At 50.5% G+C, this 23,742-nt stretch overlaps 1 protein-coding gene across 1 annotated transcript; it reads right to left on the bottom strand.

The window, feature by feature from the left end:
* Window positions 1-6,892: 6,892 nt before the first annotated feature.
* URM1 (ubiquitin related modifier 1) lies at window positions 6,893-23,742 on the bottom strand. The gene is made up of 5 exons (XM_058038278.1): window positions 23,688-23,742; window positions 21,005-21,075; window positions 8,892-8,973; window positions 7,841-7,889; window positions 6,893-7,142 (listed from the first exon to the last, which is right to left on the bottom strand). Exons 1-5 carry the CDS (start codon window positions 23,720-23,722, stop codon window positions 7,074-7,076), a joined length of 306 nt encoding a protein of 101 aa, XP_057894261.1. The 5' UTR covers window positions 23,723-23,742; the 3' UTR covers window positions 6,893-7,073.

Raw genomic sequence — 23,742 nt, forward strand, 5'->3', positions numbered from 1 at the left:
CACGGACACCACCGGTGCCCATCCTGCCCGGTGCCCGCCCTGCCCGGTGCCCGCCCTGCCCGCACCTCGCAGCCTGCGCCCCCCACAAACCCCCCTGTCTGCAGCTGCCCCCTGTCCCACCCTCCTCCTCCATCCCCGTGGGTCTCAGCCCCTAAACCGTGGCACAACCGCCCCACAAAAAAACCAACAAAAACAAAAACAAATCAGGAAACTGTTTAAGTAGGAGACTTACAGTGTCTTCTGCTGCCGAGCTGAGACCGAGTGTCCAGCGTGTCCCCGGGACGGCGGGATGGGAGCCTGCACGGAGAGGGGAGGTTTTTACAGGAGAAATGTTTTTCTCCCGGTGCTGGACGGCTGATCCGAAGGAAAAGCTGGAAACAAGTTCATTGGTTTTGCTCTCGCTCCCTGTCCTTGCCCTAATTTTTTTTTCCTGGCAGCTGGTGGGAGGAAGGGAGCTGGCAAGGTGATGCTTTTAGGGGAAGTGGGGAAGCGCTGGTGAAAGAGGCATTGACCGCCCCGGAGCCCGGGGGAGCCGGGAGGGCGGCGGCGATGCCCGAGCGCTCAGGCTGTGCCGGGCTGGGACCATCGCTCCGCTCCTGCCGAGGCTCCCGGCCAAGCAGCGCCCGCGGCAGGTGGAGGGGCGCCGCGGGCTACACCAGAAAGCCAATGACATCAATGACATCATGTTGTGGGTTTGTTGCCGCTTTTTTTTTTTTTTTTTTTTTTTTTTTCCAGGATGAAATTTGCAGACAACTTCCCCCGAGCCGGGGCTCCGCGGCGAGGAGCAGGACGGCTCTGCCCAGGACACCCTGGCGCCCATCGAGGGAGAGCAGGGCTTGCCCAGGGCTTTATTTTCCCCCCATTTTGGGTTAAAAGAGCTACATTTTAATTTGTTGACTGGAGGGAGCCGTGCGAGGGGCTCTCCCCGGCTGAGCAGAGCGGCCCCGGCGCCAGCGCCCCGCGGGGACCCCCCAACCCACGGCGGGGCAGGATCCATCCCCGGCCGCGCAACCTGCGAGGGCTCCTTTCGCCTCTTCCCTCTTAATTTTGTTTAGAAACTTGTCAGGTTGGTAGATAAAGGAGGTGGAAAGATCAATCCCGGCTTTTCATCAGTGTGGGAAAAAGTATTTCACTAATCCATATTTATTGGTGTAAGGAACCGGGGGGGAAGGAGGGCAAGAGACCCTAATGGTCAGAGCAAAGGACAGAAGGGACAGTTTAAGGCTGCCCTTTTCCGAGAGGTCACATGTCACCAAAATCTTTCGGTTGTCTCGGGATTGGTTACATTCTGTTCTCTTTTTTTCTATTGAGGTTGCCAAGCAACTGGCTAAGACCAGCCAAGATATTTTCTTTATTACAAGTGGAGCAGAAAGCAGCAAGGAGGAGAGAGATAAAAAAAAAAAAAAAAAAAAAAAAAAGAAAAGAAAAAAAAAACTAAAAAAAAAAAACGGGGGAGAGAAGTTTAGACAATTAACATTTATAGGATCACATAACTTCATTAACTCGGCTGAGATTTGGGAAAGAGACTTAAAAAAAAAAAAAAGAAAAAAAAGGAAAAAAAAGGGTGGTGGGAAGCGTTAGGAATTAAAACAAGTTAAAAGGTCCGGGGCTAAAACAATGCCAGAACACCCGGAGCAGCAGCGACAGGGGCTTCCCTCGCATGGCTCCTGCTTCCCAAAGAGCGGCCAGTCCCAGGCAATGGCTGCAACCCAGCTCAGGGCCCTTCAGCTGCTGCTGCTCTTTTTTCTTTTTATTAAATGCTGGCTTTCTTTTGGTTTTCACACTCGTAGGAAGTGGGTTTATTGCTACTAGCGCTGGCAGGGATGTGCTGGGATGCAGAGGAGCCTTTCCAAGGGAGATGCATGGCTGTGGCAGGAGCTGGGCATCCCCCTGGCCCTGGCCCACGGGGAAGGGGCTGTGGGGATGGGGCTGTTCCCAAGCCCTGGGACACCTTCACGCCTCTCCAGGGTGGGCAAAACCTCCCAGGGAGGGAGCGAGACTCTGTGGGGAGCAATGTCCCCCCGCAGATCGCTGCCCTGCTCAGGGTTTGGGCCTGACAGGCTCTGACGCTGCCCCTGGGCTCCAGGGGTGAGGCTTAAGGCAGGGACACTGCTGAGGGCTGGGGACAGAGGCTGGGGTCACCCTGCACCCCTGGGGCTGCGGGAGTTTCTGTCCCAGCGCTCACCAATCCCTGTCCCCGTGTGCCCAATCCCGGTGTGAGGACAGAGGGAAGGCGAGGACAAGCGGGATCTCCATGGCGAACACTTCCAGGCTCCCGTCCAGCCCTGCCCAGGGACCCCTGTGACACCCCGGGTGGGGACAGGCAGCCGCGGAGAAGGCGCCGGACACCTCCAGGCTCTTCCCTTTGGCTGCGGGGACCTCGGGCAGGCTGGGGCTGGGGGTCCCCGGCGATGTCCCCGCTCCTCCGGCCGAGCCCGCAGCTGCCGGCCTGGCACCTCGGTAATATTCATTAGGGCAAAACAATGAGCATTATTTATCCCCAGCACTTTCCCTGCCGCTGGGGGGCCGAGTTGGGGTGCAGGTGACCCCGCAGCCCGGGGGGTACCCGGGCAGGGTCGCTCCCGCGGCAGCAGAACGGAGGGGGTCTCCAGGGGGGGCCGAGTGGCTGGGAGGGGACCCCAGGCCCAGCTCTGCCCGGCGGCTCGGGGGGATCCCCGCAACCCCGAGTGGGGCCGAGCGCGGCCGTGCCCGGGGCTGGGCGCGGAGCCCCCGGGGCAGAGCGCACCCCGCGCCCCGGGCCCGGCGGAGCGGCGGCTGCGGGCCCGGCCGGAGCCGGGCTTGGGGAGCTGTGTCTTTAAGAGATGGCTGGCTCCAGGTTGCAGCTGCTGTTTCTGTGCTATAGAGACAGTGGAGATTCATTACTCCTAAAACACAATGGGCATTTATCACCCCGTGGTGTTATTCAAATCCAGTACCAATTGAAGGTCATCCCCATTCTTTTCTCGCCGGCTCTGCAACACATTTATTGTTGTGCCGTTCAACTAAAAGCCCTGCCCGGCCCCGGCGCAGCCCGCAGAGCCCCGGTGTGCGCATCCCTCCCGGGCGGATTTGGGACCCTCCCGGGTGGATACGGCGTGGAGGAAGCGGCGGAGCCGCGGCAGCTCGGCCGGGCTCGGGGCCGGCAGCAGGTGCCGCGGGAGCCCCGGCGCTGTGCCCCGCCGAGCCGCGGGGGCCGCCGCTCCGCCCCCGCGGGACGCACTTTCCGCGCCCCGTGGAAACTCGGAGCCCCGTGGGCCGCCGGGGCCGAGGGCGGCTCGGGCAGCCGGGGGTCCGCCGCTCGCCCGCAGCCCCCGCCTGCTCTCGGGGCGACCTGCCCGGCCCCGCCGCGGAGCGGCCGCGGCCACCGGCACCGGCATCGGCGGGGGAAGCGCCGGCAGCGGGCCGGGATTTTCCCCGCCTGGAGAGGGGGGATTTGTTCCCAACTTCGTGGGCGCCGGTCGGTGAGGAGGGGCTGGGGAAGAAGCCTGGATTTTTCATCTTTTTCCTTTATTTTTATTATTATTATTATTAATATTTCCCCTCCAGCGGTCATTTATAAATTTCGGAGATTTGCTCAAAGTGCACGAATTTTGAAGACGATCCGCTTGGAATTGGTGGATTCTCCAAGGCAGGAGCGGCGCGGCTGCAGCGCGGGGCCGGAGTCGGTGCCCGCAGCATCACCCCCGCGGCTGCCGGAGGCACCGAGCCCCGCCGCGGCCGCCAGCCCCGGCGCACCGAGCCCCCGCTCCACCGGCGCTGCTCCGGCAGCGATGGATCGTCGCTTTTCGTTTTCTATTTTTTTTTTTTCTTGTTCCTTTTTTTTCTTTTAAATTTTTTTTATGTTGGATTTTTTTATCTCTCTTTTTTTCTTTTTTTCCTTTTTTTTCTTCTTTTTTATTAATAAGGCTGCTTTTAAAATTTTTAAAATTTTTATTTTTTTAATTTTTTTTTTTTTTTTTAGGGGCAAGAAATAAGTAGATAAAATTAAACTCCTCGCGGTGCCATTAAATGGAACCCGGGATGCGAAACGCCGCGGCTGCGCTCGAAACTTGTCGGGGCTGGAGCAGCGGCTCGGCGGGGCCGGGCAGCAGGAGCGGGGGGCGGCGGGAGCCGCCTCAGGGCCCGCTGTGTCCTTCTTTTCCAGGCTCCAGCCGGATTCCCCCTGGAAGATCCCGCGAGCCCCGGGATGGGAATCTCCGCTCCTGATTGTCCAAACGCAATTCTTGTGCGATGGAGCCGTACGAACCAAGAATTGTGTCTGGACATCTGTAGCAGAGGTTTCGCCTCCTCCGGCGGGGCTCCAGGACGGCTCTCGGGGCACAGCACGGAGGACGGACCTTCCCCGGGCCCGGGGCACGGCAGGTAACCGCTCCCGGGGCCAGCGTTTCAGGCAAACTAAGGAAACACCGGCGGCGGCTCCGCCGTGCTCGGCGCGGCCGAGGGTGCTCGGTGTCACTGCGTCAAACCCGGGCGGGTCGGCCCCGGGACGGGCACCCCGAGCGGGCAGCAGCGACGGAGGGGCCGAGCCTCGGGCACCGGCGCTGGGCCGGGGCGGTGGGGCCGCAGACCGGCGGCGGGCGGGCACCTCGGCCCTGCGGCTCCGTGCCGGTTTATCCTTCTTATCTTTATTTATTTATCTATTTTAACATTGCGGCTTTATTTCATTTAACGTGCTTGGCGTGCCCCCCGTGTCGCTGCACCGGGACGCTCTCCCGGTCCTGCTGCCGCAGCCCCGGCTGGCCCCGGGCACACGGAGGCCGCTCCGGTCTCCGCTGGGCCGAGGATCGGCCCCGCCGCCGCTCGGGCACCGCGAGGGTTCGGCCGGGAGCGGCTCCGGGCGGCGGGCACGGCTCTCATCGCCGCTCGGAGCGGAGCAGCCCCCGCGGAACGGCGGCCGGAGGAAGGCTCCTGCTAACAGAGAGGCTTTATGAATCCATCAGCCAAACGGCTCGGCCGGGGCTGCCAAGGAAACCCAGGAGGAGGAGAGAAGCATTACAAGATCCGAGCAGAATTTCTCCAAGAGCCTATCTAGGACAAAGCTGGAGGGGAGAATGTTTTAAAAGGCTTTTATTTCAGAAACTTTTTGTTGCTCTTGTTGTTACAGGATTTTGCTGTACCCCTCTTCTCCATCCCCCCTGGCTTCCTTCATCTTCCCATTTCTAGCTTTTTTTAGCAGTGATTGACAGCTTTTACTACAGCGGGATCTAAGCCACCTGGGTCTACCTGCACTATCGAGGGGAATAACAGCTCCTGGGGAAGGAACCCATCTTATCTGAGCAAACAGCTGGGGGGGATGAGAAGAGACAAGCCCAGCCTAAGGCAGAGGCAGGGTAGAGGAAGGGCAGGCAGCAGTGCTGAAGATGAACCTGCTTTTTCCCATTGTGCTTCAGTCCGTTTCAAGCTGCACACCACACAGGTTCCTTGTTTTTCAGCCAGCTTCTACCACCTCCTGGAATCCTGTTCCACTGTCCTGGCCCAGCTAAGCTAAGCGCCAGGAACTCAGGGCAGAGAAGAGCCTTTGGCCCGTCTGTGTCACTTACAAATGGTGTGAGCTGGACTCAAGTTGCTGTGGCTGGATGTGGAAAAGGCTGAATATCGGTTTGGCACCAGCAGTGGGCTGAAGTTGGGGCTCCTCAGGTGCAGAAGCATCGTAGGCTGTGGGTGCTCTTTGAGGCAGGTTGTGGAGGGGCAGACAGAGAGGAGTCAGTGGAGAAGTCAGCTGAGGGAATCACTCTGTGCATCAGAGGAATTCCTGTCAGGCGCAGCGCGGGAAAGGCTCCCTGTGCTCGGTGCTGGGCCAGGCTGCCCGAGCAGGGCTGGTGCTCCCCAGGGCTGTCAGAGCATTCCTGGTGCAGATCAGCTCTAGAGGCACCCACTGAGCTCCACCACAGCCGTGGCTCAGGCAGGAGCTGCTGCGGGGACCCCGCGTGTGCTGGAGCCGTGCGGGACAGGTGAGCGGGGCAGGGGGGAGATAAAGCCCAGGCCTGGTCAGGCACTCCTGGCAGCTCGTGCTGCATGTTTCAGACCTGTTGGTGCCAGTGCTGTCTTCTCTGAGCCCATCCCTCTGCTCCTGCTGTAGCCTCCTGGCTCGCAGGGGCCAGTCTGTCTTTCTGAAGAAACTTCTGGAAAGGCAACAACAGCCGTGCCCTAGCAGAACCCCAGACAGGAATTCCTCAGAGCATGCAGCAAGAACCTTCTCCCTCCCACTGACACAAAGGGTTAAAAGGCACTGACTTTCTCAGCTCTTGGCACTTTAACTGTGCATCTCCAGCCCCAGCCAGACTGCAGCTCCCACCTGCACAGAATGCAGTGCAGCCTGATCAATTCTGTCTGTCACGGTGACAGAAAGATCATTTGCTGCCCTGATCACTCTGTGCTGTCTCAGGCCGGGTGAGGGTTTGTTTCCCCTCCAACCAAATCATTATAAATTGACATCATTCATGGGCCAGTACTTCACTCTGCCTCAGCTCTGGTATGAAAGCAGCATGAGGGATCAGAAATACCAAACCCAAAAGGCCTATTTCTCTCCTGCTTCCCATAAATAAATATCATGACAAGGTGAAAGTCACTTCTGAGGGCTCTGGAGCTGCCATGTTTGCTACCCCATGGAAAAGCTAGTCAAGCCTCCTTTTATTTCCTTGCACTTTCTCACCCTTCCCATGGTTGGTGCAGAGACTGTACCAACATTAAACATTGTGTTAAAAGAATCCTGGTTCCCAGCACCAGAACACCTCACTGCATGTTAAGACATGTTATCCTACTCAGGGTTCAGCACCCTTCTTCCTCCTGCCAGAGAAAAACAAAGTCCCACATGCTGAGGTGCTCTCTGCTCGTTAGGGTACCTGGAGGTGCAGTCAGGAGAGGTGAAATGAGGACCAAAAGATGGAAGCTGTGGTGGACAGAAGGCCTCAGGCTGGCGGGGCTTTATTTGGATGTCTAGAACAAGTGAACGCAGTGGGGAGATGCAGAGACTGGACACAGGCAGTTCAAGAGAGGTTTAGGTGGGTTAAGGTTTTTGTTTGGTTTTTTTTTCCCAGGGATTTTGATTTACATCCTCTTGTTTTTTCAGGAGTTCACCCGCCGTGCAGTGTTGAGATGAAAAGCACATTATCCTGGTCCTGGAGTTTATAATCCAGCTCACCCTGCAGGCCAAGAAAAAAAAATGAAAAATTGTTTAAATGTCATTTCCAAATACAAGCTGCAAAGAGAAAACAGCTCATAAAAAGATGGTGAGTATTAGGGAGAGCAGAAGGGGACAGACTGATGTTTTCATCCTAACAGAAGTGAAGGTGAGAGATCAGCCACAGTGCTGATGCTCATCACCCCACATCCCTTTCTGGACCAGGGTTTTGACAGAACAGGTGGTTGCCTGAGGCAGGGAAGTGGCAAGGGGATGTTTGTTTGAGCTCAACAGTGGGCTGAGAAGGGAAGACATTTACCAGGTGCCTGTTTGAGTTGAAATCTCCCTGTGGCCTTTACCTGCCAGGCACCACCTGACTTCAGGGAAGGTGGTTCTGTGTGGGGCCTGAAGATCCCAGGTGCCCCCCACACTGTCACCCCACCTGTGGGGGGACCTGCCAGCAGCTAAAGGTGTAAAACCCAGTGCCTCTGGTGATCTCTCTTCAGACCCTGCCTGGCTGATGAGACTCAGCAGGTTAGAGAGAGGCTCCAGGCTTTTGAACAGCCACTGTACAGGAGATAGATTCCAGCCTGCCCCTTCCCCCTCAAATATGAGATGCTTTGCTTGGGGCGAGAATCAGAAATAGCTGCTGTGAGAGCAACCACAGAAAAGAGAGAGCAGTATTTTCAACAAAGAAAGTCAAACTGAAGGAGTACAGACCATTAGTTCCCAGTCTGCCTCGTTGATGAGCACCAAAATTCCTGGCCTCCTGCAGAATAGAGAGAAATAATTAGGATACAGGGCTGCTAAAAAGCTCCACAAATAGTTAAGAACAAGGGATGTCACAGCACAGATCACAGGCTGACTGCCTATAACACCAAAAAAGGGATCCTGGCATGGAGGTGGAAACAGGTACAGCCTGTGCCCTTTGTAGATCAAATAAAGGGGACGCAGGAGCAATCCCAAAGCTCATTTGAATGAGAAGGCTCCGTGGTGAGGATGCTCCAGGATGACTGCATTTCCGCACCGCGCACAAAAGCCAGGTAATTAAAACCCACGCGCGCCGGGCGAGCGCACAGAGCTCAGTGTGAAGGCAGCAAAAGCCATTCCAGTGCCCCTAGCAGAGGCACTGAACACCTGGGATCCACTCCAAGCCCCTGGTTCTGAGCAAAGGGATTCCCCCTCTTTGATCTTCAGTGTCCTGCAATTGTCTCTCCTGTTACCAGGGGACCTGGCACACGCTCCAGCTCCCAAAGATCCGTGACGAATGTTAAACACCCCCAGCGCCACCCCGCAGTCAGGGATGGCTTGCACAGCTCACTCTGCTCCATTTCTCTTGCCTTCCTTTTTTTTTATCTGCCCCCCCTCCACGAGACTGGCCCCATTTTGATAATAAAAATACATTTCCCAGAAGAAGTATTTGTTGGCATTTCTCAGAATGACTGCTTCAGTCCCAGTGATGTCAGCAGGGAACAGACAGACCTGCTAAAACTCCTGGAATTGAGGATACAGGTGCTGCTCTGTTCCAAGTGACAATGAAAACACAAATGGCCCTGCTTCATGTTTAAGGTTTAAAGATTTGGGGTGAGGGCTGCAAAAGATGCTCTCTGTGCAAGGTGTGGGTGGGACACCTCCCACTATCACTTAAGCAAATCCTGTGTTTTCATGGTCATTGACTTACTCAATAGGAAATCTGCCCCAGAGGAAAAATCCCCCAAACTGTGGGGATCAAGAGAGAAACACAAGGAGGATTCCTAACAGTTGTACTTACACAGATTCCCCTTGCAAGAATAACTCTGGCCGCTCTTTCAGCATATTCTGTTTGATCCACTTGAGCAGGTTTCTGATATCCCCTGGAAGGAGGAAGGACAGGGTTTACAAACAAGCTGATGGCTCCCGGTGATGCCAGAGCAAAGTGATTGTTTATCCACAAAAGAGCAGATGAGGAACACGCAGGATGGATGGGGATAGCTGCAAAGAAACTCACAGTCAGTCCTGTCCCCGTGGTTTGACAGAAGAGGTTTCCCACAGAAAACTGATCCCACCAAGAATGAATGCAGTTCCTGCTGAAGCACCAACCTGTCAGCAGATTCCTGATGTTCAGGTCTCTGACACATCCCATATCCTGTGCATTATCTTAACACCCAACAAATCATGTCTAATTCTTTTGTGCATTTAATTAGATTTAAAAAGTTCAAACAAGCAAGCCTAAGAACCAGAATGGAGCAAACACAGACACTTTTGCACCAAAACCAGCACAAACTCTTGGAGACATTGGGAGCTCTGGGGCCCAAACCTGTCCATGGCCGTACATTAAACAGACAGGAGGGCCTGGCCCATCATTGCATTTTGGGCACTTAGAGAATCCCTCAGCATCACACCTGCTGCTGTGGAGTGTTCCCCATGCTGTGCCTGCTCCCTCCTTCTACACTTTATGCTTAGAGCTTCTTTATTAAAGCTCAGCCTTTATCTTTCCATTTCAGTAGGTGACAGGAAGGATTTGTCTTCATGTAAAAGGAGGAGGAGACACTGCTGGCGGGTTTTTATAGTATCAATTTTACTTTGTGAGGCAAAAACAATTTCTTTAGTGATAGCATCAGTTAATTTCCTATTGGAGAGGTGAGAAGAGACAGAGGGGGGGAACAATCCGTTACAGGGTTTGGAGAAGCTGACAAATCGCAAAGTGGAGTTCTCCTGCATTTGCCTCTATATTTCACTGTTCCACAAACCACTTCATCATTCCGAATCCACAATCAGTTATTCTCCTGGGGCTCCTTTAAACAGCCCTTTGAAAGCCCCAAAAGAGTTTTGTTTGTTTTCAAGAAGCGAGGAAGCTTTCTGAAGGCACAAATCCAGCAGTGAGGGCTGCAGCCCTGCTCCAGGAGGAGCAGGGATGGCAAGATGGGTTTCTTGTGTGAGGCAAGCTCACTGTAATCATGAGGTATCTTTCCACACGTGCTTCTCTCAGTTAAATTCACTCTGTGTATTATTCCCCATGTGTTTGCTTCATGACCAGCAATAATATGTGCATTTGTAGTGGCTTGACTCTGCCCAGGCCTTACCCCAGGATTTATGGGATCATGGATGTTACCCAGAGCCAAACTGGGGTTGTTCCAAATAAAGTCACCCTCATTGCTTCTGTCACACCCAGGATGAAGAGCCCTGCTGTAGACAGGTGCACATCAACCAGGCAATGGGGAGATGTCCATCTGCAGCAGATGGGGGCCTCTTCTCCCGGGGAAAGGGGGAGGGGGATGCTCTGAGATTCCCTCTGTTCCCCCTGCCTTCCCAGGGCAGTGCTGCCTCCAAAGCAGCACTCTGGCCCAAAACCCTGATCTCACCACAGGGCTGCCCAGAGCACAACAGGTGCTGCAAGCACTGGACCACTCTGATCTGGGCAAGAGGAGCTGCTCTGTGCCTCCAAACTGCCTGGTGAGCTGGATCACCTGCCTGGGGCCAACCCACGACTGCCTTGTAATGATTTGTAGTTAAAAGAACAAAATAGGCCATTTTCTGCCTCCTTCCTAGCAACATGCACTGGGGACAGGGAGCACCACTAAGAAGGTGTGTGTATTTACATACATATCCATCCATACATATAGATATATATAATATATATATATGTACATACACACACGTGCACCACAGCCAGTCAGCCATCAGAACAAGAGTTAACCACATTAATTCACCTTCCCCTGAAAAACACTGCTGCAGTCAAGCCCTCAGGATCTCACACCCAAATGGCTCCCGCTCTCCATCACCAAGAAATGAAAGCTGTACAGGGAGGAAGATGGAGAGGAGCCTTCAGGAGAGGGAGGGGGGTGTGGAGGGGACACCGGCCCCACCGCAGCATCGCCCGCGAGCTGTTTCATATTTATGCACTTGCAGCAGGGCACACAACAATGAGCTGTGCCATACACCATTCTCCTTGCATGGAATAAGCAGCCCTTTCCTCTGGGACCTTTCAGGAGAGATCATTTAAACAGAAACACGCTGCACTGGCTGGATAAAAGGCAGCCACCTAGAAGCAGCCTGGACGGAGGGGCGAGGGGACTGATTTATTCCAGGCTGAGCTGGAAGACTCCCTCAGCCATCTCCTCCCATAACAAATGTTATTTTCAGTCCCACCTGAGCCAACATTCATTTACTCCTACCCAGAAGTCACGTACACACAGACTGAAGAATTTAAATAGTAGGAAAAAACCCCACACATCCCTATGCATCTCTACTCCAAAAGGTACAAAATTTAAGACCCTTTCTCCACAGCCAACTTAAAGACAATACTTTCATCTGCTTTATCAGCACTGAATTTTTTCACCCACCTTCATTTCTCTATGTGCTACACACCAATATTACTAGAACAAATCAATTATAAAGGATGACAGATGACCACAGCCACACCAAAACAATCTCCCACAAGTAAGATATTGAAAAGGAACAAGATTACTTCCATTGCAAGTGGTCTGTGGAGGAGCCATCTTGCAGCTCAGTGCCTCAGACAGCAGTCCTGATCAACAGCTCAGGACTCTGTGTTCTCATGATGGAAATAATAAGAGGTAAATTACAGCACAACTGCTTATCTCTTACAGCTGACACATGTAGTGTTCCTAGGACATTTTCTTTCTGATACTATGCTACAGGTCTAACAGGTTTCCAGCTGCCTGGGCCAAAGATTTTCTATGCAAACAGCAGGTTCTCTACAGATGCCATATAAAGAAGGAAAAAATCTCAGCCTGGTCAGGCACCACATCTGCTGAGAAGTTAAACCATCATTACAATGCTGTGATTTCACACTCATGTTGGTTTGAAGCTGGCCCCCATCACAGAACAGAGGCATCTGCTTTGGCAGGAGCACAGCTGTACTACAGGTGCTGGGATTTGGCTGCAAAACCCACCGTGCATTTTGGCTCCAGAGGGAGGTTCAGGTGAGAGCTCAGACAATACAGCATTTTGCTCCAGCATCACCAACTCGAATCCAGCTCACCCCAGTAATGTATTTTTATCACTGCTGCATGGTCGTATTGAAATCTGTTTGGTAGCCTACTCCATTTCTCTCACAGCAAACAAATATCACATCAAAAAATGCACTCTTAATTCTCATTAACTGTTCTCCCCATTAGCAGCAGCAGAGGAGAAGCAAGACTGAACCAGCCAAGGAAGTGGAAATATTCTCCAACTGCAAAGGAGGGATTGAAGCACATGGTAGGAAATCCCTGTCTTATTTCCACACAGAGACAGCTTCTGCTGCTTGTGCTAGCACTACATCAACCCTCCTCAAATTCTTAGGGAAAAAAAAATAATCTAAAGTTAATTAAAAAAAAGAAAAACCGACAATCGTTTGAGAAAACTGCTTAGTTCAAGTGCACAGATGGGAGCTCAAGCCCACAATGAATGCAGAAAAGCCATCACCCAGTGAAACACAGCTCAGGAAAACGAGATGTGTGCTGGGAGTGACACAAAGTCATTGCCTGTCACGCAAGAGGATGCAGGAACTGCAGTGAGAGCACACAAGCCCCAATAGCCTCGGCTCTGTTCAGCCCAGCTGCACCACAAACACTCCTGGTTGTGGCAGAGACACCTGCACAGTCTGCTCTGCCCTCCTGTGAATCCTCCAAGGCCTGACCACCTGCATTGCCCCAACTGCTCCTCCATGAAGAATCTGCTCAGCTTCCTCTCTAACAGTCCATTTTAGCACTGCCTGGGTTCATCTGCACCCTCAAAAGCTGGGCTGAAATCCATAGATCTTTCCTAGCCCAATAAAACCTCCTGGACCTGACAGATCCATCAGTGACAAGTCAGAAATGAGGGTACTCACTGTGTGCAGAGAGAAACCAGGTGCTTCAAATGTGAAACACCAAGCTGGGTGTTTGCACTAGAAGGATCTCACAACGAACTGACAAAGGGGCAGAAACATGGAGGGATTTTGTGCAACCCTGATACCATTTGACACAGACACACAGACAGCCCTTGGCTCCCAGGGAGCTGCACAGGTTGCTCACAGATTCACACTCACACACAAGGACCAGACATCTTTGTGTTAAAATCCACATCCAAACTTGCACAGACCCTCGAAGGGCACCCAGAAGGTGTGATTACACCCATTTTCTTGCCTTGGTTGCAGAACTGGGAGATCATTTCAGGGAAATAGGGGATCCCTATAAAGGCTGAACCATGGAAAATTCCCTGCTGGTCTGCAGTAAATAAGATATATGTGGCACTGGTCACTAAGGGGTCAGTGCTGCAGGAGCACGGCGCTTTCCCGGGCCGCCCTGCGGACACCTCCCTGTGGGGAACCATTTCTTTGACCCAGAATAAGATCATTCATCATACTGACCATGGCTGAGCTCCAATTTGCTGAGGTCACTAACTCTGGACGAGCGCTGCTCCACCCACATTCTCAGCCACCGGCCTGTAACCATGACAAAGCCCCTTCCCTGCCGCTCCTCTGCCATTATTCCCCCTGCCTGCATGGAAATGTATGGAAAAACAATTTGTATGTCCCTTTCCCTGCTTAAGCAGCTTGTTTTAAAACAGACAAACCAGCTCCCAATACCTGCTGCTCTTCCAGGTGCGGGGCTGCTCTTTGCTTTCGGATCTGAGCAGACCCTCCAGGGATCTGCTCTCTAAAAGAGCTCAAAACCAGATCTAAGGGATCCTTCCAACTCCTCCAGCCTCCTATCTGATATGTAAATCACTCTCTGAAGCAGTCCATGGTGTGCCATAAACTGCAGAAGAAGACCTGGAATGGCTGATATAAATGGAGTCACAGGCAAATGGATTTGGTATTACGCAGAGTGAGCAGCCAGGCAAATTTTGCAGCAAGAGTAAAATCCATTTTCTCTGACAAGTGCACAAGCCAATCCTGCCACACACTGGAATGGGCAGTGATTTAAGTACTAGGGAAGAAATTAGGGGGTAACTAATTAGGGGGTAACAAGCATAAGAGAATTGCAATTGTTGCTCTCATCTGTTCTTGTCTGCTACAAATGAACACCAAGGTCTTGCCTTCTGTAATTTTTAATTGCTTTAAGACGTCTTTTTGTTGCTTCTCATCTAGAAGAGCAACGCTCTTCTTAATTTTCTTGTGTCCACAAAATGGAAAAGGATCACAGAGGTCTTTCAGAGCCTTCCTGTCAGCAGTGAGGACTCAAATCCCAGCTATCACCCAGCAACTCTCAGCCCTGAGGTTTTAATCACAATGCTTATCAACTGGAGAGGAGCTGCTTGGGATCTTCCACTCCCCACAGATTGCTGGTAGGGAAATACAAGTTCAAGGGATCTCCAATCCCACTGCTAGCCAGCAGCAAGCCTCCAGATCCATCAGCTCCCATGACAAAAAAAGCAGCTTCGAGCTGATTCTCAGGGTAAACCTAATCCCTACTCATTTCCAAAGTCAGAGCATCTAATCCCGTAACACCCAACGCTATTGTCACTCCAGGCTCCCCAATAAATGCCAGTGCACCAAACTGTCTCTTTTAATTAGGATCACAGATCACTAGTGCTGGCCCAGGGTCTTGCCTCTCGTTCAAAATTGTCAAAGGAAGGAGCTGAGAGAGCCTCAAAGACGATTGCCCCAGCAGCCAAGTACCAGCCTGGGGATGGCAGACATTAAAAAAAGCATCTCCTTAACAGGTCCTGTGATTTTATCCCCCTGCCAGCACAGAATTATTCTCAACAAAAAGACTGTCCTGAGCCTTGTCTGCTCTGATTTTAAGAGGCCTCAGCGCTGCAGACCTGCTACCAAACCCCAAGGAGACTGTGCCATGGTCTAATAGTTTTTGCAGTCAGGAATCTTCTGCTAATGCACTAAACTCCCATTTCTTCATTCCTCCCTATCAATCTATACTAGATGATATTGCATCATGCTGGCTATAATCTGTCCTTCTCAATGATAAAGGAGATATCCCACCTCATCACTTTTCCATTCATTTATCCTGTTTAACCTTGAATGTTACTGGTTAATTTTTTTTTTTAAGCTCTCAGCAAGACAATTCAGAGAATGCATTACTAACCACCAGTGCAAAGCTTTGCCAAAACCCAGCAAACTGAAATTTCCCCTCTCTCCTATTTTCCTGGTTTCTGAGCTTTGGGTGTGTGCACTGAGGGCTGAAAATGAAAACCTTATTGCTGTTAAAGGGACAACACAGAGCTGATGTGCAGCCCTGAAGCACGGAGGAAGGTGCTGCTCCTGCCAGAGTGCAGAGGGATTCCCTGGCAGGCTGGCACTGCTCTGCACACAGCCAGCCTGGCCGAGGGAATCCCCTGGGCTGGGCTTTCCCTGGCACTGCCAGCTGGATCAGAAAATGCCTTCAAGTCAAATCCTTGCCCCCCTCCCAGCCTGGCTGGTGGCCGTGTCCCCTCTGGCTGCTGCATGAGTCAGTGTCTCAGCTCAGCTCAGGAAACTGCCATGATTTTATTCGTCTAAATACAGAAATCGCCTCTCACTTTTGGGCTCAGATCTGCTTTGCTATTATTAGGCTTTCACTCAGGGCCAAGCACCATTAAACCGATTCCTGTCCACCCAACCCAGCCACCCCCACAGATACTCCAAGCTCCTCAGTCTTACTTGAAAGGGAAAAAGAAAGGGCCAGTGAGATGATCAGGGTGGAGGAGAGGGGGGGGTAAGATTTACAAGTGAATGGAGGTAAGAATGGAGCAGTTTGTGGGATAAAGGGGCTGCGGAGGGAGCTTTACAGATGTGCAGAGGGACGGCGGCTCATTGTTTAATTAAGCAGAAAGTGGCTCTTTTGAAAAGCAATTTTGCACAGGAGCTCTGAGCTCAGCAAACAACTCCTGCGAGTGAGGGCAGGAGGAGAAAGGAACAGCTGGCCCGGAGCCGTGTGAACCGCATGCTAAGCGGTTTAAAGGGCCCGGATCCTCCTCCCCAGCCCTGCTCCGCTGCCACCCTCTGAACAGCGCTGTCAGCACGGCAAATCCCACCGAGAAAAGAGCCAGAGAGGGGGGTGGGACACAGGGGTTATCCTGCTAGGTGTCCGCACTGCAATACAGCGGCTGGGAAGGAGGGTGTAAGAGCCAGGCTTTGTTATCCCAGGGATTTGGTCACACACAAGAGCTGGTTTCCCAGTGCCTGGGAAGCTCCTTCCACAATGAGTTGGGATGAGCTGATCCGGTAAAGCGGCTCCACGGCCTCCCAGGAGGGTGATGGGACTGTGAGGACCAGCGTTTATTTCCCTGTTCCCTCCAAAGGGAGCCGCAGCCTCGCTGGGACGGGGACCTGGAGCTGAGGGAATGCTCCATCCCATGGGACAGGGACCTGGAGCTGAGGGAATGCTCCATCCCATGGGACAGGGACCTGGAGCTGAGGGAATGCTCCTTCCCATGGGACAGGGACCTGGAGCTGAGGGAGTGCTCCGTCCCATGGGACAGCTCTGCAAACACCGCTCACCCACCCTGGCTGCTGAGCACCCCCTGGGACAGCTCTGACACTGCAAACACCGCTCACCCACCCTGCATCACCCCCCGGGACAGCTCTGACACTGCAGACACTGCTCACCCACCCTGCATCACCCCCGAGCCCCCTTCCCTTGCCCCCAAATCTGTAATTCCCTGCCTAAGAGAGATGCACGAGTGGGATGCACGAGCAGGGGAATAATCCAAGTCCTTTGAGAGCTCCAAGTACCACACACTGTGGTTAAAAAGATTTGACTGCATGAAGTTCCACAGATCTATGGGGGTTTTTTTACCGTTCTTCTAATAAGCCTCTACATTAGCAAATATATTTTTATTCTTTCTTTGGAGTAAGTTTTAAAATGTTAGGGATAATAAACAGAGCAATAAAAGCATGCCAGAATATTAATGACTCAACTAGGATGTACTACCCAGCACCAGGCACTTACCAAGAGCCAACACCAACTGCTGCTCTGGATTTTACAGGTTCTTTTGGTCCAGCACCCCAGTCAATGCTGAACACATGCCATGCTCTGTTTTGTAAGCCATCCTGCCTGTAACAGGTCTGATCCCTCAGGATCCCCAGGCTCTTTTCCCAGAAGATGAATGCTCCCCAGTCCCCAGCAGTCCTCCATGCTGAGCAGAATGAGGCCCCTGGAAAGCAAAGCTCTCGAGGAGCACACCATGCTCTTCTCTACAGGGATTCAACAGAAGCAGTATTTGGCAGATTATTTTAATTTTCCCTCTTAAAAAAAAATCTGATTGGCAGTGGGCTTTTTTTCCCTAGAGTTTTGGTAAAGGGAAACCACAAACAATTACTAAAACAAGCTGATTAATAATTTAACCTTCCAGACTTGCAAAGTGCCAAAATAGATGTGAATTCTTGATTAGCCCAGAAGGTCCCAGTGAGCACCAGTGAAGCTGCTGCTCCAAAATCATGAGTTCCACCACAGAAGCCACATGAGAAGTTGGAATTCAAAGGTCTGTGACTGCAGCTGAGCCACCTGCAGCACAAGTGCCAGAGACTTCACACACAACCCCAATCTCTGCGTACAACATCCAGAAAACAGCACAGCAGAGAGGTTTTGTAAACACTCTTCATCAGATGATGCAGCTGAGCTAAACCTGAAACAACTACAAGGGTTAAACAACCCTACCCTTCCAACAGCATCCATGCAACTCACATGGCCAAGACAAATCCACCACTGTGAGTCCCAGTGAGATGGAGGAAGGAGCTCCAGCATCACTTGCAGAGCTGTCATACAATGATCTATTTGATTACTGAAGCACTTGGTTAAATTGCTGTGGCTTGTTTCAGGAGGAGGCTGCCAAATACATTTTCAGTTTTTAATCTAGGGTTTCTCTCTTTTATGCTCCATTGTCTCTAATAGCCTCTTAGATGCTTGAAAATAAAGTTGATTTCCCTGCCAATTTAATCCTCTCTCCATGTGACAAATATCGTTGTTCCCCCAGCTGCTTTCTCCCACACACACTGTTTTTATGCAGAAGAAGCCAACAGGGCATAATGCCTTCAGATCCTCAAACAGCATTATCAGTGAAATCATCAGGATAGCCAGAAATTTGGGACAACATTCTTGTTTAACTTGAGGTCTTCCTTCTGCAACAGCTCTACAAGATTACAGGGTCCTGCACAAAGTGTGGCTTAGGTAAATCTGCTGCCTATGCACACACACCACACCTCTCTAAGATCCCACTTTGGCAGCAACTTCAAAATGCAGGCTGAGACAGCTCCAGTTTGGAAATAAGGAACTGCTAAAGAACTGACACCAGGATACAAAATGCCCCTCAAATAATAAAAATAGGTCCTGCCATGTGGCTGTATCCCTTGTGGCTTGCTCTTGTCCCATTTGCAGCTTCCTTCCTCCTGCCTTTCCCAATCCCTCCAGGAGTCCAACTCCAAGCATCAGAAAAGGACAGAGAATCAAATCTTCTTGAAAAAGTTAACTGGATCTGGAACCCACCTACTTTCCATCTAGTGCCTGTTATCAGAAAAAAGAAATGACCACATAAAGAGTTTGCTCAAGCAATATTATCATTTAGAGAACACTGACTGCCCCTGCCAACTATGGAGCACAGCTTGTTTTATTCATGTAAATATTTGTAGGTATTTCTTCACATAATTTTCCACCTCCCTCTCCTTCTGGGATATATATAAAATTGCCTAAACAATTAAAATATAGGTGGGCCCCATAACCTAGAGAGAAGCAACTGTTCTGCAAAAAGGAGGACAAAGACAAAAATAACCTAGAAAAAAGGAAGAGTAGGTAAGAGAGGCCAAAATAGCCAAAAATAAACTTGGCAGCTAATGAAATCACTTAAAATGGGGTTAGAAGTGCAGGTCTTCAAGTAGTGTTCATACTACAGGTCTTTCCCTGGAGAATTCAGTGATGGACATCCAGGGTAAGGTGAGCAACAAGATGTGCCAGTAGAACTGAGCTGTTTTATTTCTCTAATCATTGCAATTCTGGCTGCATGAGGGCAGCAGGGATCTGGCTATGCATATCTTTATTTACCCAGAGATAGGAGAGTTAAAACTTCTTAGTGTGAACAAGGGAAATACACAGCATTAGGAACAACATAAAATTTCAAGAAAATTATTCATAATTTCTGGTATGATTCCATTGATTTCTCACCACTGGAAGTATCAGGGGTGTTTCCAGTAATCCCTGACTGTCAGACATTGAGGCCACCTCTGCCTGCCCCATCCCTGGGCTGGGTGTGCCTCACAGCTCAGTTTATGCTCCTCAGATGCTGCAATCCACCACCAGCCCCAAAATGAAACCTCCCTGACAGCCAAGGCACAAGAGAGCAGCAAACCAGGGCAGCTGACAAGGGGGTACTGCCACTTCTGCCACCCCTGGCACAGGGACAGCAGTGTCTGGAAAACAAGAGAGAAAAGCTGGGAGCAATAATGTGTTTGCTGGATCTGGAATGAATCACTGGAGATCAGGAGTTTGAGCCCTGAGGTTGAGACAGACCTGCAGGGAGAGATTTATCCCTTGGGATAAATGCAGATCCTGCTAAGGCTGCAGAAGATCTTCAAGTGGGAATGGATCAGGTGACATGGAACTGCACTGCTGACAGCCATGGGGCTGCAGGAATCCCTCTTTGGTATTAACAGCCTCCCCTCCCCTGGCAGGAATAAACATCTCCTGTAATATCCCCCTTTTCTTCAGCATCTGCTTTGAACACCACCAAAACAGTGGGTGCTACTGGGTACTTTAAATTTGCAGAGCACTGAAGAAAATGATGCTCTAGTCCCCAAGTTTATAAACCAGCTAAATGAGTGTTTTAGTATTTCTTTGCTACCTTTCATTTAAGGATCTTAAGTGTTTCAGCAGTGCTGGAATTTAATGCTGAATTCTCTTGTGATACATGAAAATATCATTAGCAACAGGGGAAAGTAAAGCAACATGACTAAACTCACAAAGCAAATCAGCACCAGGTCATGTTTCTGGAGCCTCAGTCCCTGTCCTTAACCACAAGATAACACAATATTACAGTATTCCTATTATATCTGAATTACACATACTTATGTCCAAGCATCAAAAGCACTTCTAACAATCTCTAATTACTTCCAGGCACAGCAAAAAGATTTCAGGCCTGGAAGTTCCCAGCACCTAGATTATGGTATCAGCCATTTTGAGATATTGGTTGCTAACATTCCCTCATGGATTTGTGTTATTTTGGTTTATAATCCCACTCTAACAGTATAAAGCAGTGCTATCTAGCTAGAAAAATTCAGAACATAGCTGTGGCAAAACTACACTACAACTGAAGTATGCACACAAGTGAGTGAGTTAGTGAGTGCAGCACTGCTCAGTATTGATATTCCACATTGCAAACCAGGAATTATGACTGATTATCCTTTGAACACTCAAGTCCTGGTTTTTACTGCAGTGAAGGCCATGGCCAGGATGTCCAGCATCCTATTTGAGCATTAGGTTTACTGTTTTCAACTGCAGAGTTCCTATTAAAATAATCACATTTACTTGAAAGGTCAAATGAGTAGAAAAACAACATTTATGTTACATTGCTACATACCCCTGCACATATCTATACACCACATAAACACATACACACATATATATATATATGTGCCTCTTGGAAACCTCAGAACAGGCAGGAAAAAGCAAAGGAGGGAGGATGTTATTGGTGGTTTCAAGTACCAAGAAAGACAAATGTAGACTTGATGGAAACATCCAGAGGCTGTTGTCTATCCAGGAGGGAGGCAAAAGTCTTAAGGAAGGACTTGATTCACAAGTGCTTAGAGGACAGGAAAGACCTCAGACTTTGAGAACCAAGCCCTGTTTGCCAAGCTGCCTGATCCACGGCATGTCTGAAAGAGCTTCTAAAATACTTTGATCCTTGCTGGCAACTCTAAGTGCTGTACAAACCAGCTTTGTTTCATTTGTTGTTCCTCTGTGAAGTTATCCAACAGGTTCTGATACTCACAAGGCTCTGGTTGACAGGGCAAAGTCACCTGATGCTTTTTGACACCATCGAATAAGAGCTCTGCACCACCTCTGAAATAAAAACAATGAACCACTGAGATTTTGCTTTATTGTCAAAAGAAAGCAGCACAAAAGAGGCAATTTACATGGATGCCACAACAGAGAAAACAAATGACACAGACTATATTTAGCACAGGATTCCCTTTGTCTTTTTTTTCCTGTCACAAACCAGAAGTGCACAGGGGAAGCTGCCAGTTCCCTTTGCCAGCACAGAGAGGAGGCTCTGCTGCAGCCAGAACCCCACGGTGCCAGGCATCACCCAGTGGGATGGGAGGATGGCTCCCATCTCCATGTGCTCCCAAACCCCTGTGCAGAGCTGCTTCCACTCCAACAACACCACAGCCACCACACTCCACCCAGCACAGCTCATCCCCAACTCCTGCTGGCCAGAAATCTCAAAACTGAGCATCCTTCTGGAATAAATATTCCCCCAGTTCCCAAGTGTGAACACACAGGAAGGGAAATGACTCACACAAAGTTACAGAGCAGTCAGAGAGTCCTGGCAATTCTTCTTGATCTGCTCACAGCAAAGTGTCCCAGAGAGGGAGACTTGACTGGGAGAAGCAAGTGGTGAGGGTGACAGGGTAAAACAGAAATAAATAAATACACAATCTTCCTCCTGATGTTCTCCCTCTTCTGACACCCTGAATTCATTAGGGGATACCCTCAGATAACAAGTGATGGCCTCTGCAAGCACAGGGGATCAGGTGTGAGCAGGACATGCAGAGGCTGGCAGGTAAAGGAGCTGCAAACACACTGGAAAACAATGGGATTTGAACTGGGTCCAGGTGCCCAACCTGAGGCTCTTCAAAAGAGTAATTAATTTTTGTAACTACAGCTCAGAAGCCTCAGCAAGCTCCTCGCCTCTACTCCTGTTCTGGAAAAAGTACAATTGTGAAAATCTTGAGTTTTACCAACATCAATCATTTTCCATGATGTTGTGAGGCCAAACTCAGATTACAAAACTTTTACCATGTGAGTAGGGACATAGATAACAAACACAAAATCTACTTTAAGTTACAGGACACAGCAGCAGGAAGTGTGAGCTTTTGACACTGAACTCTATACTGGCCAAAGCTTTAACAATAGAGAACTCTTAAAAAACTCAGTTCACTTAATATTAAACTGAGGTAGAAAAATGACCAACACATTTTTAAAGGGCATAAAATTGTGGCAAAATATTCTTGCAACCTAAATGCCAATTATTTTGGAAAATTTTTCCTATGAAGCTACTATCTGGGAACTTACTGGTGCCTTCCCTCCCTTGGAAACCAACATAATAAAGAGAAATATTTAAAACAAGCAATCCCCACCTAAGTATCAACAAAGATACTTCCAGATGTTATTAAGTTCCTTTAGATTCAATATCTAAAAATGCCACAGTGGGTTTCCTTGGCTCTGCAATGGCAGAGCACAACAGAACCCTTGTTATGCCTTCAGCAGCGTTACTTATATGCAGCAACTCTCCTAAAGAGCACTCTGTTGGTGTTCTTCCACCAGCTCACAACAAATAGTTCTCTCAAAATTGAAGCAGTGATTATGAACATGAGGCGAGATTCATGCGAGGGAAGAAGTCATAACAATGATATGAAAAACATTTTTTCATGTAAGGAAAACAAGGTCACGCTTTGTTACAGCGGGAAATGTAGATTGCAAGATAAGGTCCTTCTGTAAGGGGAGAGCTGTGGGGAACTCAGCTGTGGTTCCTACATAGAGAGCTCATTTATGCATTTCCAAGGGAAGCAAAAATGCATCTCACTCTTCTGGGAAAATTAGGAGAGTTGCTGCAGCTGGAAGCGGGAAAGATAGAGGCAAGGATTCTTAAGGAGAAGGGTATTTAAAGGGTTATGGCATTTCTGTGTTCGTGAAAGGGTGGGAAAAAGCGAATAAATAGCAGCCTTTTAGCTACTGCTAAAAGGAGGCTTTAAGAAATAACACAAGTATTTTCACAAATATGCACAGCTTCCACTGCAAATGCTTTAAGACCCCAGGGCCAGAGCATGAGCAATGCTGATCCTACAGCAGCAAAGGCCTGGAAACTGAAATGCTACAGAGTGAGAAGCTGGCAGCTTTACAGACCTGACAGGGCTCCAGCACAAAGCACAGTGAGGGCACGTGTCCACACACAAACACACACAGACAGCTCAGGAAAAAAAAGCCGAGAAACGAGGGGGAGGTTTTCATAAATCATTTTAATAATTAAAATTAAAAAAAAAACAAAAACAAAAACAAAAACAAAACCTAAACAACTCAAAGGGATTGAAAGAGGTGAAAGAAAAAGAAAGGCCTGGCACAGGACGTTCACAGAGAGACGGGAGCGAGGCCCCGGGACAGACGGGCAGAGGGCCCGGCCGCACTCTGCGGACACCTTCGGCGTGTCCGGTCCCTCCCGCCGATGTCTGGTTCCCCGGTTCCCCGGCGGCGGCCGCTCCCGTTACCGCGGCCCGCAGCCCCGTGACAGCGGCTGCGCCCGGGCCTAGCCGCGCCCGTAGCGGCCCCCAGGCCGCAGGCAGCAACCGCCCCATCGCACCGCCGCGGCCGCCTCACCGCGGGGCCGGCCCATCGCGGCCCATCCCGGCCCGGCCCTGCCCTGCCCTCCGCCCGGCCCCGCCGCCCGCGCTCACCCGAACTCCACCTGCAGCGACACGGGCGCCGCCATCTTGGCGGCGGCGGGCGGGA

This window comes from Melospiza georgiana, chromosome 20 (genome assembly GCF_028018845.1).
Source record: "Melospiza georgiana isolate bMelGeo1 chromosome 20, bMelGeo1.pri, whole genome shotgun sequence".
Classification (NCBI taxonomy): Eukaryota; Metazoa; Chordata; class Aves; order Passeriformes; family Passerellidae; genus Melospiza; species Melospiza georgiana.